General features: G+C 62.1%; 5 protein-coding genes across 8 annotated transcripts; 2 read left to right on the forward strand and 3 right to left on the reverse strand.

Annotated features, from left to right (window-relative positions):
* Window positions 1-256: 256 nt before the first annotated feature.
* On the forward strand, window positions 257-3,119 carry NEURL2 (neuralized E3 ubiquitin protein ligase 2). Its single transcript, XM_052683653.1, has 2 exons — window positions 257-1,099; window positions 2,784-3,119. The coding sequence occupies exons 1-2, from the start codon at window positions 418-420 to the stop codon at window positions 2,897-2,899; spliced, it is 798 nt and encodes a 265-aa protein (XP_052539613.1). The 5' UTR covers window positions 257-417; the 3' UTR covers window positions 2,900-3,119.
* A 1,358-nt stretch (window positions 3,120-4,477) lies between these two features.
* On the reverse strand, window positions 4,478-6,584 carry ZSWIM1 (zinc finger SWIM-type containing 1). Its single transcript, XM_052683642.1, has one exon. It carries the CDS (start codon window positions 6,473-6,475, stop codon window positions 4,862-4,864), a length of 1,614 nt encoding a protein of 537 aa, XP_052539602.1. The 5' UTR covers window positions 6,476-6,584; the 3' UTR covers window positions 4,478-4,861.
* Window positions 6,585-6,635: 51 nt separating this feature from the next.
* Window positions 6,636-9,500, reverse strand: ZSWIM3 (zinc finger SWIM-type containing 3). The gene is made up of 2 exons (XM_052683641.1): window positions 9,346-9,500; window positions 6,636-8,533 (listed from the first exon to the last, which is right to left on the reverse strand). The coding sequence occupies exons 1-2, from the start codon at window positions 9,498-9,500 to the stop codon at window positions 6,637-6,639; spliced, it is 2,052 nt and encodes a 683-aa protein (XP_052539601.1). The 3' UTR covers window position 6,636.
* ACOT8 (acyl-CoA thioesterase 8) lies at window positions 9,484-12,458 on the forward strand. 2 transcript variants are annotated; one of them, XR_008206913.1, is made up of 7 exons: window positions 9,484-9,908; window positions 9,982-10,118; window positions 10,334-10,559; window positions 10,802-10,959; window positions 11,326-11,517; window positions 11,604-11,894; window positions 12,081-12,458. XR_008206913.1 is itself a non-coding variant. In XM_052683647.1 (6 exons), the coding sequence occupies exons 1-6, from the start codon at window positions 9,499-9,501 to the stop codon at window positions 11,720-11,722; spliced, it is 1,242 nt and encodes a 413-aa protein (XP_052539607.1). In that variant the 5' UTR covers window positions 9,484-9,498; the 3' UTR covers window positions 11,723-12,011. The 2 variants fall into 2 exon arrangements, 1 of the variants encoding a protein (XP_052539607.1); XM_052683647.1 differs by lacking the exon at window positions 12,081-12,458 and having other exon boundaries at window positions 11,604-12,011.
* On the reverse strand, window positions 12,411-15,140 carry SNX21 (sorting nexin family member 21). Of its 3 annotated transcripts, XM_052683652.1 has the most exons (4): window positions 14,756-15,140; window positions 14,406-14,723; window positions 13,723-14,212; window positions 12,411-13,450 (listed from the first exon to the last, which is right to left on the reverse strand). In XM_052683652.1, the coding sequence occupies exons 1-4, from the start codon at window positions 14,974-14,976 to the stop codon at window positions 12,779-12,781; spliced, it is 1,701 nt and encodes a 566-aa protein (XP_052539612.1). In that variant the 5' UTR covers window positions 14,977-15,140; the 3' UTR covers window positions 12,411-12,778. The 3 variants fall into 3 exon arrangements, with proteins under 3 accessions (XP_052539612.1, XP_052539610.1, XP_052539611.1); XM_052683650.1 differs by lacking the exon at window positions 14,406-14,723 and having other exon boundaries at window positions 14,871-14,953; XM_052683651.1 differs by lacking the exon at window positions 14,756-15,140 and having other exon boundaries at window positions 12,411-13,307; window positions 13,730-14,517.
* Window positions 15,141-15,803: the final 663 nt, after the last annotated feature.

Genomic DNA, 15,803 nt, shown 5'->3' on the forward strand with positions numbered 1-15,803 from the left:
GCCACGCCCCTCCCTCCACGCCGCGCGCGCACGTGTGAACGAACCGTCCGGCCGCGCCACGCACCGCACTCAGGCGCGGAGGCTGCACCGCCCGGGCGCGGATGCCGCGCGTGGGCCCACGCCGCCCCGGGGCTGTCGCAGTAACCCCGCACGCCCCCGCGCCTCGCGGACACCGCGGGGCACTACGAGCGGGCAGGGTTGCCTGAGTTCCCCGATGTAGGGCGAGGAGCGGGGAGCCCAGGTCCCCGTCCCTGCATGGCCCCGTCCCTGTACGGTCCCGTCCCGCGCAGCCCCGTGGGCAGCACCGGACACCCCGCGCCGCCGCCCTCCCGCGGGGCCCCGTGCGTTAGGACCGGCCCCAGCCACCGCCTGCCAGCAGCTGCCCGGCGCCGCGCGGTTAAAAATAGCGGCGCGGCCATGGCGGCTCCGGGCCACCCTCCCACCCGCTTCCACCGCGTGCACGGCGCCAATGTGCGCCTGGACGCCTCGCGCACACGGGCCACGCGGGTCGAGAGCTTCGCCAACGCGCTGTGCTTCAGCCACGAGCCGCTGGCACCCGGGCAGATCTTCCTGGTGGAGATCGAGGAGAAGGAGCTGGGGTGGTGCGGGCACCTGCGCGTGGGGCTGACGGCGCACGACCCGCAGAGCCTGGGCACCGTGCCCGAGTATTCGCTGCCTGACCTGGTCGGCCTGGGAGACACCTGGGTGTTCGCCATCACCCGCAGTCACAACCGCGTGTCGGCCGACGGGCAGGAGGAGCCGGCCCCGGCCCCGGCCCCGCTCTGGGAGCCCGAGCTGCGCATCGAGGGCGTGAGGATCCCCCGCGACAAACTGGTGGGGCGCAGCCGCCCCGGACGCTACAGCCATCTCCTGGATGAGCTGTACCGCACCAACGTGCTGCCTCCCACCGCCCTGCGCAGCCGCATCGGCGTGCTGTACGCCCCGCGGCCCGACGGCACTGCCGACATGCACATCGTCATCAACGGGGAGGACATGGGGCCGAGCGCCCGGAGCCTGCCCACCGCGCGGCCGCTCTACGCTGTGATTGACGTCTTCGCCTCTACCAAAAGCGTCCGTGTGATCCAGGTGGAATACGGCTGTGGGTATCTGCGCGGTGACCCCGCGGTCCGGTGGGCAGCATTTGAGTGGGATGGGACGTGGGGCACAGAGATACAGGGTGGAGAGTGTGGCAGAGCATCCCGAGTCCCCGTAGAGTGCAGTGAGGCCCCACTAGCAGCGGTGCCTCTCAGAAGCCGTGCTGTGGCAGGGATGTGGTTTGGCTCCGGCAGCCCAAGGTCTCCCTCCAGCCCTGTGCTGGCTGCTCAGTGCCCCAGCCTCGCCCAACCCAGAGCCAGGGCTGCAGCAGCAGATCCAGGGCAGACCCCCGCGGTGCTGCAGCCGTTGGGCAACATCCCGGTGTCCCCAGGCAGGGTGGGGCTGGGATCGGCAGCCCCGCACAGCCACGAGCTCCTGCGAGCAGTCAGCTAATAGGTGCTAATTAGAAGCGTATTGGAAAAATGAGCACGTGCTCAGGATGATGAGGGATGTGAACCAGAAGAAGAAATAGTGCCTGGGTACTGATGGCTGGGTCACCATCATGCTGCTGTGCCACCTGAGCTTTACATAACTGGGAGATAATGAGGTCTTGGCATAGCAGGCACAAGGCCAGAGACAAAGCAAACAAGATACCAGGACCCACAGCAGAGCGACTCCTGCACAGGGAACCTCAGCCCCGAGTTCAGCCTCTCAAGGCTGAGGTCTGGCATTCCCTGTGCTGGCTGCCTTCCTCTAGAAAGGGGAGGGAGGGGGAGAGCAGCAAGGGCTCCCAGCAGGACACAGTGCGAAATGAGGGCCAGGCCAGCAGTGCACCAGAGGCAGTGAGCAACCCGGTGCCAGCTACCCACAGATTTCTGCAGCTGCTCTTTCTGCAGCGTTTCCCTTGGCTTTACAAATCAGTTTTGGTTTAGTTCTGCTTTTGCTGGGCTGTGGGCGGTCAAGCGAAACCCTGCAGCTGAAGGGCAGGAGACGAGACACTGCGCAGGGGGGCCCACATTGCTGCTCACCGAACGCTCAGGGCGGCGAGCCCCGGCCTATGATAAGCACTGCAGACATCCAGGAGCAGCCCAAGGCCGGGGCACAACGCTGCTTTGTCTGGCACTGCCCCGAGGCCTCGTGCTGGCGGCCCTGTGAGAGCAGAGCAGCTGGGCCACCACCCAGGGCCCCGCTCTGCAGCGTGACACCGCAGCCGGCCCCCCCGCCCTGCGCTGCTGGGGGCTTCCCACAGCTCATAGAGGAGGAATCCGCCCACAGCCTGTGTCACAGGGGTCAGGGGGCCGATGGAAGACGCGTCCCGGGAGCATCATGTGAGTCCTCCCTGTAGAGGCTGATGGTGCAGTGTGGTGTGCACACAGGCCACCGAGGGGATGAGGATGAAAGGAAAACACTGTGTGGGCACGTGGGTCCCTGGAGGAACCATGTAGCAGCCCCGAGAGAAAACAAATGCAAAACACCACAGTAACACACTGTGCAGGCACATGACTGCAGGGCCACCACGCTCAGCCTGTTAAAGGAGCTCCAGCCTGGGCACAGCATGAGGACTCCACAGGCTGAAGCTCTACCCCAGCAGAGCCCTGCAGGAGGACGAGTGCTGCCCGCAGCATAAAATTCCCCAAACGCTGCCCAAAAGCCAGGAGCCAGCAGTGAGCCCTGCACACCACTCTCCCAGCACAGCTCTCCCAGCCACCCCAGCTCCTTCTGTTTTTGCAAGACTGTTTCTCTTGCAGTCCCTTCCCTGCAGACGCTCTGCCGGCTGGTCATCCAGAAGCACGTTGTGCACCGCCTGGCCATCGACGGCTTGGATCTGCCCCCCATGCTGAAGCACTTCTGCCAACACGAGTGAGGAACTGAGGTGCTGCATGGCCTGACAGCCCCCAGAGCATGCCAGAGACTTTGTGTGAACGGGTACGGTTGGAGCTCTGAGCACCCAATGTAGCTGTAGGTGCCCCTGTTGTTTGCACAGCCTCGATGGCCTTCAAGGGTCCTTTCAACTCAAATTGCTGTACGGTTGGGCTCGTGCCAACTCACAGAAGAGAGTGAGTAATAAAGCACTTCAAGGCACAGCCTGAGCTCTCTGCGTGGTGCCAGTCCACAGAGCCCAGGAACAAAGCTACAATTTCCTGGGTCCACAGCGGGGGCGCTGAGCACTGCCTGCGGGTCCTCCTGAACAACAGCCCCGAGACTGCAGGATGGAGGCCTGTGATATGGGATGCTATGTGCCAGGGCACTGCTTCTCAGTGCTGTGGCAAGCTCAGAGCACTGCCGGAGGCGAGTGCAGGGCCAGCAGCCCCAGCCCAGGCTCCTTTCTGGCTGGAAGCAGCCTGCAGCAGTGAGAGGGCGGCCTGGGAAGCTGCGCTGCCAGCAACGGGCCCTCACGAAGGGCTGCAGGGCTCCCTGCTCACGTGGAAGGTAAATTGCAGCTGGGCCCTGTCCCGGCCACGCAGTTTCGCTCTTGGGAAACATGTTTACTGAGAAAGGGATGACTTATTTCCTGTGCTCTCTGAGAAGAGGCGGAACGGCCGGACTGCTGTCCATACACCACGTGCAGGGAGCAGCTCCAGCAGTGGCTGCTCCTCGTGCCTGTGGCCATGAAGCCAGTCACAGCAAGCTGGGGGAGGTCTGGTGCAGACCCTGGTTCCCATCCTCGGATCACTGTGTGCCTGTGCTGTGTTTCCCTGGGGAGACTGCTCCGGGAGCAGGCAGAACATACAGCGTTAAGCTTGCAGAAAGGTGTTTTAGGAAACACTATACTATATTTAGAAAGAAGGATTTGATATTATCAGACAGCATGACAAAACCCTCAAATGAGGGGAAATTCCCAACCACACTGCAGTTCTACTGCAACAGGCAACTCTAAAATCTGAGAGTTACTGAAGCACCAACTGTGGGAAACACAGCACTAATGAACTACAGAGATCAAGAGAGGTCTGTGGTGCTTTCTGCTCCTCACCAGATGTCCCCAGCAGATCCCCCAGGACACAGCCAAGGGGCTGGAGAGGGGGCTGGCAGCTCACCAGCTGCACAACAGCTTCTAGAGGCTTGGGTGATTGCGTGTTTGTTCTTCTTAGTGTTTTTTCCTCCCCCACCCCGCACACCCAAAGCATTTGCTCTGTGCTTTGCAGAAGCCTTGTTTGTACTGCCGTGACCCCCAGCAGGCATGAGGGAGGGCAGTTCCATTTTCTGAATAATTAAGAGCAGCTGCCACAACCAGATAAACAAACGCCCCAACACGGGCAGCACTGCCAGCAGCAGAGATCGCCACCCTCAGGTCCTGCTGCTCCTTAACACACAGGCTCACTCGCCTAATGAGCGGGCAAGGAAATTAGACCTGAAAACCAAGGAAAGATGTTAAAAACCCTGCCCAAGTGAGCAGCCTCACTGCCCTCTGGCAGGGAAGGATTGCCTCAGAAACACACTCAGCTCCAAAGTGACAAAGGAGCATTTATTGGCTTTGTTGCACAATACCCTCACAGCCGGATGCTGGAAGGACCTGAAGGTGCTGGCCAAAGATCAAATAATTTTATCACATTATTAAACTATCACTTCCTACCCCACGCCACCCTCAGATCACCCCATGCATTTCCTGCTTGTTAGGTCAGCAGCTTGTTACCCATCACAGTCCAGTTGGGAATTTGTAAACCAGCTCCACAGCTCCCCCATGCAGGAGTGGATGCTCACTCACGAAGCGGCCCAGCCAGCCCCTAACTCCCGTGGGGTGCAGTCTGAATAAAGGAGCAATGAAAGCAGGAGGGACGTGGCAGAGCTGCGAGCAGTGCCAGCCTCACGCCTGGCTCACTGTCCCATACTAGAGTTTCACCTGCATGTAGGGCCCGATCCAGCTGTCAGCCAGCGCTCGCAGCGTGCTGCACCGGAGCTCAAACTCCTCTGTGCTACAGCAGGTGAGGAGCTGGCTGACCTCTTCTGTGAGCAAGGACACAGCCACGAATTTGTCCCGAGACTCATCCCAAGGGCTCTCCAGGTCCTCCAGGAGGTGGTCAGCACTGCCTCGCGCGCTCTCGATGACGATGTCATGTCCCTTCTGCCACTGCCTCCCCAGCATCTCAGGCTGCAAGGTCTTTCTCTCCAAGTTCAGCACAGCCTGGATGTGCCGGCAGGGCAACTGGAACGTCTGGTTGAAGTGGCATGTGCAGTGGCACAGCCCTTCCTGAGTCACTTTGTGAGCATCTTCAAGGATCTGTACGTTGACAGCATCTGTGCTGCTGCCTATCAGCTGTACAGACTTCTGAACCACTGCAAGCTCGCTCAGGCACAGCCTGGCAGCAAACTCTGTGCAAATATCAGACAAAGATCGCATGATACGTTCTTCAGCCTTTTGGTTCATCCCCTCATCGCTGTCCCCCTCAGAATATTCTGTAGCCTCCTCTTTAATTGCAGGAGATGAAGGAATGTACAAGGAGCAAGTGCTCACAGACCCGCTCTGGAGGAGAGGCTGGGGAGGTGCAGGCTGGCTGCGGAGGGCCACTGGGAGTTGAGGAGCTGCCGTTGCCATGGGAGAGTCCGGGGCACAGCACTGGGATGGCTGATCCTGACATGGTGCCAGGGGCTGCAGAGGGGAATTCGAGGTGGGTGAGGTTTGGGAAGCTGCACGGTGATCAGGACAGGCAGTGGAGCACACAGTATCACTGGGAGGGGTCTCAGAAACACACTTCTGGTAGTACTTTGCAAACGAGGCAATGCAAGTTTCCAGGAAGAGCTCAGCACTAAAAACCTGGCTTATGCCCTGGGTGACGGTCTCCAGCTCCATAAAATAGTCACAGCTCTTCTTGCAGCCTCTCTCCCCGTGCGTGGCCCATATCTTATTGGTGAGCAGCCAGTGAGCGTGGAAGCGTGGCAGCAGGTCTGGCGGTACCGTCTCACTCAGGACGCGGTGCATCTCCCTGCGTTTGCTCTCCGTGGCCCTGCACATGGTGCCGTGCAGGGTGCTGAGGAGCAGCTGCTCGGCCCGGTGCTCCAGGCCCAGGCGCTGAATCTGCTCCTGCAGGTGCTTGCACACGTGGAAAGCTGAGAGGCGCACCTCGGCCCCGGGGAAGGCTTGGCCCAGCGCCACGGGTTCGGGGAGGTCGGGGCCCACCAGCAGCACCCGGGTGCGCCACCACGCGGGGTTGAACGCCCGGAAGGCCTCGCACATGCGGGCCAAGCCGCGTGCCGACTCGTCGCGGGGCACTGCGAGGTGCACCACCCTGCCCGCGGCCCCGCGCCCCGCCAGCCACGGCCCGTCTGCCAGGAAAACGTACAGCGCCCGGCCGCTCGGGGCGCAGGCTCGGTGCACCAGCAGGGCCTGGGGGAAGCGAGCGAACAGCGCGCCCATCTCGGCGCTCTGGAAGCTGACGGAGGCCATGCGGCCCTCGGCGTCCAGCTCGTAGGACACCAGGCAGCCGCTCCCCGCGTCCTCCGCCATGGCCGCACCGCCATGTGCGCCACGCCCGGCCCCGCGACGCGACCAATCAGCGCCGGGCGCGCAGGTGACGTCACGACGCACGCACCGCCACAGCGCCCCCGCGCGGAGAAGGCGGCACCGCGCGCCCGACGCACGGGAACGCGCCCGGCCCCAGCGGCCGCTCACGGCGCGCCCGCCGCCTCCTGCTTCACCCCCAGGTCCGGGCTCGCCTCCGCACCGCGCTCCTTGTCCCCACCTTGCTCGGCCCAGGCGTCCACGATGGCCCTGAGCGCGGAGCTGCGCTCCTCCAGCTGCGCCCCGTCGCTCTGCAGCAGCAGGTTGGCCAGCTCCTTGCTGAGCGCCTGGATCCGGTCCCGCCGGTCCTCCGCCTCCCCCGGGATATCCATGTGCTCCGGCAGCTCCGCGGGCACGGCGCGCTGCTCGTATTTCCGCCGCCAGCGGTGGCCCACCATGCCGCTCTCCACGCTCCTGCGTTCGGCGTGCAGCACGGCCAGCACGTGGCGGCAGGGCAGGCGGTAGCGGTGCTGGAAGTAACAGCTGCAGCTGCGGCAGTCGTCGCTCACCCGGTGCGCGTCTTCCAGCAGCCGCACCTCCACGCCGCCCGGCACGGCGCTGATCAGCTGCGTGGACATCTGCACCACCTCCCACTCGTTGGCACACAGCTGGTAGCCCTGTGCTGTGGAACGGTCCCGCAGCTCCTCCAGCATGCAGGCCTGCCCCTCCACCACCACGCTGGGCACCGTCTGCCTGGGAGGCTCGGGGTGCTCAGTGAGAACCTGCGAGTCAAAAGGAGGATCTGGTTCTGTGGTGGTGTGCACCTGCGCTTCAGGTTTCTCCTGGAAGCCTCTCTGACAGTCCTTGGTGCACGAGGGACTCCAGTTGGAGCTTTCCAGAGGTTTGGAATCGAGACACTCTGCGCACTCCAGTAAATGGAGAACGCTTGCCTCCAAGGAGGAGTGCTGGCCAAAGAGAGCAGACAGCCGGTGTGTGACGAGATCCAGACTGTCAATGTGTGCACTGCATGAATGAAGACCTTTCTTGGTATGCATGTACCACAGCAGTTCGCAGGAGAACCAGTTGGCCTGGAGGTAGGCGTACAGCTCCGCGTTAACCACGCTCTTCATCATCTGAGACAGGGTGTCCAGACTGTCAGCCGAAGTGGAAAATACTGCATTCTTCAAGGCCAGCTTCATTTCTTGCTTGGCAGAAAGCGGCATTTCTGCTGCATTCACATTCTCCTCAAGCAGTCGGACAGTGTGGTAGACAGAAAGGAGCACCTGAGCCAAAGGAAAGAGCTCCTGAAGGACAGCTTTGTGAGGGAAGGACGTGTCCACAAAAACAACCTTCACCTTTCGCCACTCAGGATTGAACTCCTTGAAAACAGCCAGCATTTTGCTGATGCTCTGTCCCGTGTCAGCTTTCAGCACTGACCAGTGCACAATCTTCCCCACTCGCTCTTTACTCTCTACTAGGAGCACATAGAGAACATGTTCTCCCTGGCTCTGTACCCTGTGCAACAGAAGGCTGGTAGGAAACTTTGTAAATAAGCTCTTCATCTTGCTGGTCTGGAAGTTGAGCCTCTCCAGCCCCTGCTCACTGCCTACATCAAGTGAAGCCAGTGCCCCGCTGTCTGCATTCAGGCAGCTTTTCACTACTTCAGTGACTCTGTCTGCTGCTGAGGGAGAATCATTTTCCTTCCCTGCCTCTGAGAGTGCAGGAACCCTGCACAGGGCGGATGCTCCATCCACAACTTGCTCAGCCTCAGGCAAATTCTCATCCACCTCGTTGGAGCTTTCGGTCCCTTCTGCCTGCTGCCTGCACAGCTTGACTGCAGGGCTGCCATCTGCTGTGGTGTTGGCTCTTCTGGTTATGCCAACACCGGTCAGGAAAAACTCCGTGTCCACATGTACATGGTCACTGCATAGCTCACTGATCACCAGTTGATCTATGTCCTCATTATATTGCAAAACGAAGTAAGCTGGGCACAGATTGGGCTGCTTCTTCCTTTTCTTATTGTACTTTTGGGTCCGGGTACAACCAAACTTCACCTGCATGAACCTGCAAACGTTGAGAAAAAGTTAATGGTGGGAGCAATGATGCTGTTAGTTTTTCAACATTTAGTTTTGACTTCTCTAGCATGTCAGCTCTACATTCAATTAGCAAACATAAAAACATATATCCACCAGATGTGCAAGGCTGGTCTACTCGGAAATCTCAGGATAAGCACAAACAGTGGGAACAAAGGAGCTAAGAGTTACAGCCACCATCACCAAACACCCCGGTATCCACAGGAGCAGGGCAAGAGAGGCTTTAAGACATAAGATTAAGCTCTGTTCTAAGGAAGGCTGAGCACATCCATGGGCCAGGTCCCAGCAGAGACAATGAAGGCCTGCAGAACTCAGCACTATGAAAGGGAATCCAGATAAATCCTTTCCAACACATGAGCTAAAAGCAGCCAGGGAACACTATTGAATGCCAACACTTAAGATACCACTTCAGTGGAAAAAGGCCACAGTGATAGTTAGCAACACCACAACAGCATCATCTCAAATACCAGTAAGGCAAATTTCACCGCAAGGGTCAGAGAGAACAGAGCTGAGCAACAACCACGAGGCAGCAGAGAGCTGCACGGGGGACAGCACGGAGAGTGCATGCGGGCGTGAGGGCAGCAACACAGCTCAGCCTCACAGCAGCAGGGCCGCGACGGCACCAGCACTGCCCCGCCGCCGTGACCTGGCCTGCAGGCAGGCCGCCCTGCCACGTGCACGTGGGATCGCAGCCCGGGGACAGGCGAGGGCGAAGAGGCTCAGCAGCACGTGCCGCTGCCGGTGGGCCGAGGCCTACACGACGCCGGGAGACGGCCGCCTTACATCACATCCTCGCGAACGGCCGTGCCGTGCTCCCGGTTGTGGAAGCGCACCGAGGTGCAGCTGCGCAGGCTATAGTGGGAGCCGTGGGCCTGCTGGTAGGCGCACAAGGACTCCTTGAACTCCCGGTACGTCCGGAAACGCGCCCCGAGCTCCATGGCGAAATGTGAGGGCCGGGCAGCCTGCCGGCCCTTATCAACCCGATGGGGCACCGCCCCGCCCGCCGTTCGACCAATCACAGCCTTTCGTTCCCAACTGGCGGGAGGCCGACCAACCAGCGCAACGTTTTCTGCCGCCAGTCCAGCGATTGACGACTCGAGAACCCAATCAGTTGGTGGCTCCCGCCTCCAGCCGTGTGGGCGGGACTTCCTGCTGCTCCGAGCGGCTGCCGGATGTGGCTGCAGGCAGTGCCGGTTCCGGGTCGCGGCGGAGATGGCGGAGCCGGGTGATGCCGGAGCTGCGGCCTCGGGCTCGGGTCTGAAGCAGCTGGCAGCGGCCGGGGACCTGCGGAGCGTGCTGATCACCAGCGTGCTCAACCTGGAGCGCCTCGAGGTCGACCTCTTCAGGTGCGCGGTGCTCCGCCCGCCCGTCCCTCCGCGCTGTCCGCCGCACTGACGGCAGCTGCCATTCTCCCGTTAGGGGTCAGCACCACTGGGTGCCCGTGACGAGGCGCCTTTTCGGCGGGCAGATCGTGGGCCAGGCCCTGGTGGCAGCCGCCCGCGCCGTCAGCCGTGACCTCCAGGCCCACTCGCTGCACTGCTACTTCGTGCGCGCAGGTGGGACCGCGCCGCGGGGCTCGGGCGGCTCACGGATACCGGGGCCGGGTGGGCGGATCTGGGAGATGGGGGGGAGGCCGGGACCGGGGCCGCCATTCCGTGCCTGCCGCAGCGGAGCAGCGCTTCCTCTGCCCGGCCCCGGCTTTCTGCCAGTGCGGATCGGGGCCCTCTGTGGTGCATGGCTGCCCCGCAGCCAAAGGCTCCCATCCACCCAGGGGACCCCAAGGTGCCGGTGTTGTACGAGGTGGAGCGGACCCGTACTGGAAAGAGCTTCTCCGTCCGCTCTGTGAAGGCCATTCAGCATGGGAAGCCTATCTTCATCTGCCAGGCCTCCTTCCAGCTGTCCCAGCAGAGTCCTGTGCAGCACCAGTTCACCATGCCCACCGTGCCACCCCCTGAGGAGCTGCTGACACAGGAGGAGCTCATTGAGAAGTTCCTGCAGTGAGTGGAGAGGAAAGGGCATACCCTGGGGGCTCCCTGCTCTGTGCTGGGGCTTAGGGAGGCACAGGGACAGAAACAGATGGGAAAGGATAGCAGTCCCAAGGAGTCCCCACATGCACCTGCAAGGGAAGTAGAGGCAGGCAGCAGCAGCTGTGCCCTCCTGCTTCTCCCTGTGGCCCTGGGCTGACACTGCCTTCCATGGGTACTGGGCATTGATTTTGCTTCTCCATATTGGTCTCAAGGAATCCTAACTTGGCAGAGAGATACAGAAAGCATCTCAACAGGATCCAAGCTGAAGATGTGCCGATTGATATAAAACCTGTGAACCCACCAGATATACTCTGCACAGAGCCACAGGAGGCAAAGCAGTTCTTCTGGGTGCGAGCCCGAGGCTACATAGGTGGGTACTGCCTGGAGGGGCCTTTGGCTGCCACACAAATCCAGGGCTGGGGCTCAAGCTCTCACACTCATGACAGAGGGCTGGGAGAGTTGTGATCCCTATGCCCTAAGGCTGGGGGAATTTGGGGGTTTCAGGACTGAAGTAAGGGCAGGGGGCCAGGGCGTGAGGCAATGCCCATTTGCTGTATTCAGTCCTGCAGCCTTCAGCCTGGGCCATAGCAAGGTCTGAAGGTCTGAAGTAGTGCCACAGTGCTGCTGGGCTCACAGCTGACCTTGGGGACGCACAGCTGTTGGAGCTTTACATCACCTACCGTGTCCAGATGTGTCCCACAGTCACTGGCACTGAGCGAACACTGGCTTTTTGCAGGAGAGACTGACATGAAGGTGCACTGCTGTGTGGCCGCCTACATCTCTGACTATGCCTTTCTGGGCACGGCCCTACTGCCTCATCGTCAGTACAAAATCAAATTCATGGTGTCCCTCGACCACTCCATGTGGTTCCATGCGCCCTTCCGATCTGACCACTGGATGCTGTACGAGTGCGAGAGCCCCTGGGCTGGTGAGTCTTGGCCGGTTCCCCGGACACCACACGGCAAAGGCTGATGCAGCACACACAGGGCTGCGGTCTCACGCCGTTCTCTGCAGGTGGGTGCCGAGGGCTGGTGCACGGACGCTTGTGGCGCAGGGATGGGGTCCTGGCTGTCACCTGCACACAGGAAGGAGTCATCCGGGTGGAGCAGGACCCGAACCAGAGTAAACTCTAGCCAAGGAAGCCAGATACAGCAGTTGGACTAAGCTCCGTGTGCTGGGGTTGAAGCCTGCACCAGAATACCTGTGGCGGAGGCAGGACCCCGTGCAGCAGCAGAAGGAGCAGCAGAAGAGAAGCAGCTTAGGTCCACAGGGTGGAAGTGTTGGTGCCAGCACTTCAACACTGAGGTGATTCTGCACGGGCTGCAGTGTTACTGCTGTCGATTGCCAGCTGCGCAGCGTAATGGCGCGCTATGCTGAGCCACTCTTCACCCACAGTAATAAAGCTATCACGTGAGCAGCTGAGCTCTGTGCCCTGGACTTTGTCCCCTCAACTTTGGGTGACTGTGTGTAACTCAGATCTTCTGGTGGCAGGGGAGGAGAGGGCAGCACCAGGACACTTGGGACTGGCCGTGCCCTGCAGCACACAGGTCAGAGAAGAAAGTGCTACTGCAACGCTCACATGGCTTCCTCTTCTCACTTCTGCTGACCTCCTTGTGCCCTTATGGTAAGCTGCTGCTGCTGCTAGCACCTTGTTCTCTTTGGAGCTGAGCTGGAGAGGGGAGCACAGCAGCCACAAAGAAAGGGAAGAACAGGCCGTTCCCACCTCATGGTTTGGGAAGTGCAAGGTCTTCCTGCTCGTGGGTGTCTTTGTGCGGTGCCTCAGGGGGAAGTGAAGCTACACAGATACTGCAAGAACCCCTGTTCTTTCTCCTGTCACGGCTTTATTAAAGTCCTTTTTATTTTCTGTTATTGGAAATTCCTGGCTGGAAGCCTTTCTGTCCCTTTAATGCAGTGCCAGTGTGTCTCAGCTAAAGTCCTGTCTGTCTTGAGAACCCCAAGGAGCAGGTGGCTCCTGACAGGTAGTGTGAGCAGCAAGCACCCAGCACAGGTGGAAAAACTGATATAGAAAGTGCATTTTCAAGAGAGAGCTCGCAGAGGGGCCAACCCTGATCCCAGCCACCACATACAGACTGTGCCATCACAACTCTGCCTCTGTGCCCCATCCCAACCCTCTCTGCTCCCTCTCCCGCCCCAGAGCGTAAACTGTCTGCACCCCACGGCCCTTAGCCTCACTCCAGAGGTTCCTTGATGAGACACTCCTTCAGGCTGGGCTGCTGCTGCAAGGGCACGCCGGCCTCCTGCAGGCCCTGCAGCCGGGCTTCCGACCGCCGCTTGTCCTTACCCACTTTCCAGGCCAGGTGGACGTGAGCCTGGAGGAAGGGCCCCAGCAGTGGGTGGCTGTCCTGGGCCTCCAGCAGCTGCAGCGCCTGTTCACAGCAGCCGTGGGCTTCACCCAGCTGGTCCAACTCCTGGTGGCAGACGACCAACCCGGCCAGCGTCAGGAGGAAGCGGCCAGAGCCGCACACCCCCAGGCGGTCCTGCAGCCGGTAGGCGTTGGCCCAGGTGGCCAGAGCCTCGCGGTACATGCCGGTGCAGGTGAGGCGCTGGGCGGCGCGCAGGTCCTGCAGGAAGAAGAATTCAAGGAACTCGGGGGAGCGGCGGATCTCGGCGATGGAGTGCAGGTGGGACAGGAACTGCTCGAAGGCTCGGCTCCGCTTGGCGATGGTCTCGGCCGTAAAGTTGCGCCGCAGCCTCTTCCTGGGGAAGGCGATGCCCGCCATGTCGCAGCCAAAGCGGCCGCGCAGGCGGCGGTTCAGCCGCTCGAAGTCCGAGTAGCGACGGGAGATGGCGGCGGGAGCCTTGTCCAAGTGCCCCGAGCGGATCAGGTAGATGGTGTAGAGCTGCGGGCAGGGAACGGGGGTCGGGAGGTGCTGTGCTGGGAGACGCGGCCCCTGGTGGGGCCGGGGCTGAACCGAGTGCACAGCAGCAAAGGAGATGAAGGGACGGGCACGCCGTGCCCCAAGGGCGGCATTCACACGGCGGAGCTGCGGGCCGTAGTTACCTGAGGCTCATCTGAGCCGCAGCGCCATCAGAGCAGCACGGGGAGAGACAGAGAGAGGTGAGCGCCCGCCCGGACCCCCACCCGCCGCTGCGGCCCCGCGGGCGCACTCACCACGTACTTGGAGGAGCGCTCGCTGACCACGCTGGCGCTGGTGACCTCGAAGAGCAGCCGCTGCGGTACGAAGCTGCTCCGCGACCGCCGCCACAGCTCCTGCAGCTGCCGGGTCAGCAGGCTGCCGGGCCGCGCCGCCGGGCCCCACTCTGTGCGGGGAGAAGGGCTCAGCGGGCGCCGGGGTGGCGGGAGCCCAGGGCACCCATCCCAGCACCTGCCTCCATCCTGCGCGGCATCCCCCGCCTGCAGCTCCTCGCCGCCGCCGCCGCCGTCCTCCTCCTCCTCCTCGTCCTCGTCCTCCTCGTGCCCGCTGAAGCTCAGGGTGCCGCTGAGGCGCGTGGACAGCCCTTCGGTGTCGTCCTCCAGCTCCGAGCTCTCGGGGCAGTCCTCGGCCTCAACGCCTTCGTGTGTCCGCTCCTCCCGGGCGCCCTCCGCGCCCAACGCGTGCCGCAGGCGGTGCAGGATGCGGGCGGCCATCCCCGCGGTGCGGCTGCGGCGACGGGTCAGCCCCGGCCGCCCCGACAACGGGACGGGCACGCGGGGGGGGCAGCGCGGGACCCCGCACCGGGACGGCCCCGCTCCCGGCCGGGACCCTCCGGCCCCCCCGAGCCGGGCGCACCCTCAGCCCCGCTGCCCCAGGAGCAGCCCCGCTGCCGCGGTGGGCGTTACGCACCGTACCGTACCGCGCTGTGCCGGGCCGCGCCGCGCCGGGCGGTGCCGAGCGATGGCCGCTCCGCCGCTGCTCGTCCCGGGATCCTCCCTGCGCGGCTCCGCCTCCGCTGGGAACCCGGATCGCGGCGGGGCTGTCACGTCCCGGCACGGCATAGCGCGGCTCGGCGCGGCGCGGTCCGGCTATCTCGCTGCCCGCACAGCCCCTGCCCTGTTCCTGGGCACAGCTCCCTGATTGCCACCACCCTGCGCTGCCACGGCACCCTGACACCTCGGTACCCCAACACCGCAGCACCCCAACACCACGACATCCCAACACCACGACATCCCAACACCACGACATCCCAACACCACGACATCCCAATACCCGGCACCCTCACCCACCACCCCTGCCCTCTTCAGCCTCGCCACAAGCTCCTGCTCCTGGGCTGCAGCCATGGCCGGTGCCGGGCACTCACCGCCCTTATTTAGTGCCATACACACTCTGTCCTTGCTGCTTTCTTGGGAATGTCTATTAATATCGAGGAATGATCCAGCTGCTGCCATCACTCTGTCCTTGCTCCTCGCTGTGCTGTGCTGCCCCATCCATGGGGTGCCTCAGAGCTGCCCCGGCACAGGATCCTGCAGACCGACAGTCCTGCTGCAGCCCCAAAGCCCTTCTGAAGAGCCGCACAGGGCACAAGGGCTGTGGGCCACTTGGCCAGCCAGTCCCAGGGCCATTGGCCTGGCAGAGACACAGCTGTGCCGCGCTTTTGAGGAGGCCATGGGCATCATTCCCACTCTCCCAGAGTCACGGAGCAGACGTGCCACTTCTAGCCCTGCCAGGCCCAGGCGGCGGCTGCCAGCAAAATGGGAAGTCACTGCAAGGCCAGGTCCCATTGTAGGACCCTGCTCCTCATCCACCTACAGCTCGCAGCCAGTGCTGCTCTGGGGCTGGGGGCTGCTGCTTTGCCTCAGCCCCTCCAGAGCAGAAATAAGGGGTGAAAGGAGGGGCCGATGGTTTGGGCACAGCCAAAGCAGCCGGGTACTGAGGGGTGAGGGAGGGGGCACGGCCCCAGCGCTGCCCGCCTGCCCCAGTCTGTGCTGTGGGGTTAGCAGTGGTGCAGGCACTGCTGTCCGGCTCTGTCCATACTGCTGGCCCAACATGGGGGGAGCCCAGTCCTGGTGTTGGGGATGCCACTATTTGGGGCTATTTTTAACCCTCTCCATGCAGAGCTGTCCTGGTGCAAGGAGGTGTAGATGAAGGGGCCGCACTCCTGCCAAGAGGCCGCGTCCCTCCCTGCAGGGCTTGAATTTCTATCCCGACTTCAGACCCACGTTTAATCCCCTGCTCTTGGCCAATAACGCTTTGGCTAAATTAGGTAAAATGAGCCTGGTGCCAATGAGCGGGGCCGGATTTCCACCAGGGAGCT

This window comes from Tympanuchus pallidicinctus, unplaced genomic scaffold (genome assembly GCF_026119805.1).
Source record: "Tympanuchus pallidicinctus isolate F22 unplaced genomic scaffold, pur_lepc_1.0 scaffold20, whole genome shotgun sequence".
Lineage (NCBI taxonomy): Eukaryota > Metazoa > Chordata > Aves > Galliformes > Phasianidae > Tympanuchus > Tympanuchus pallidicinctus.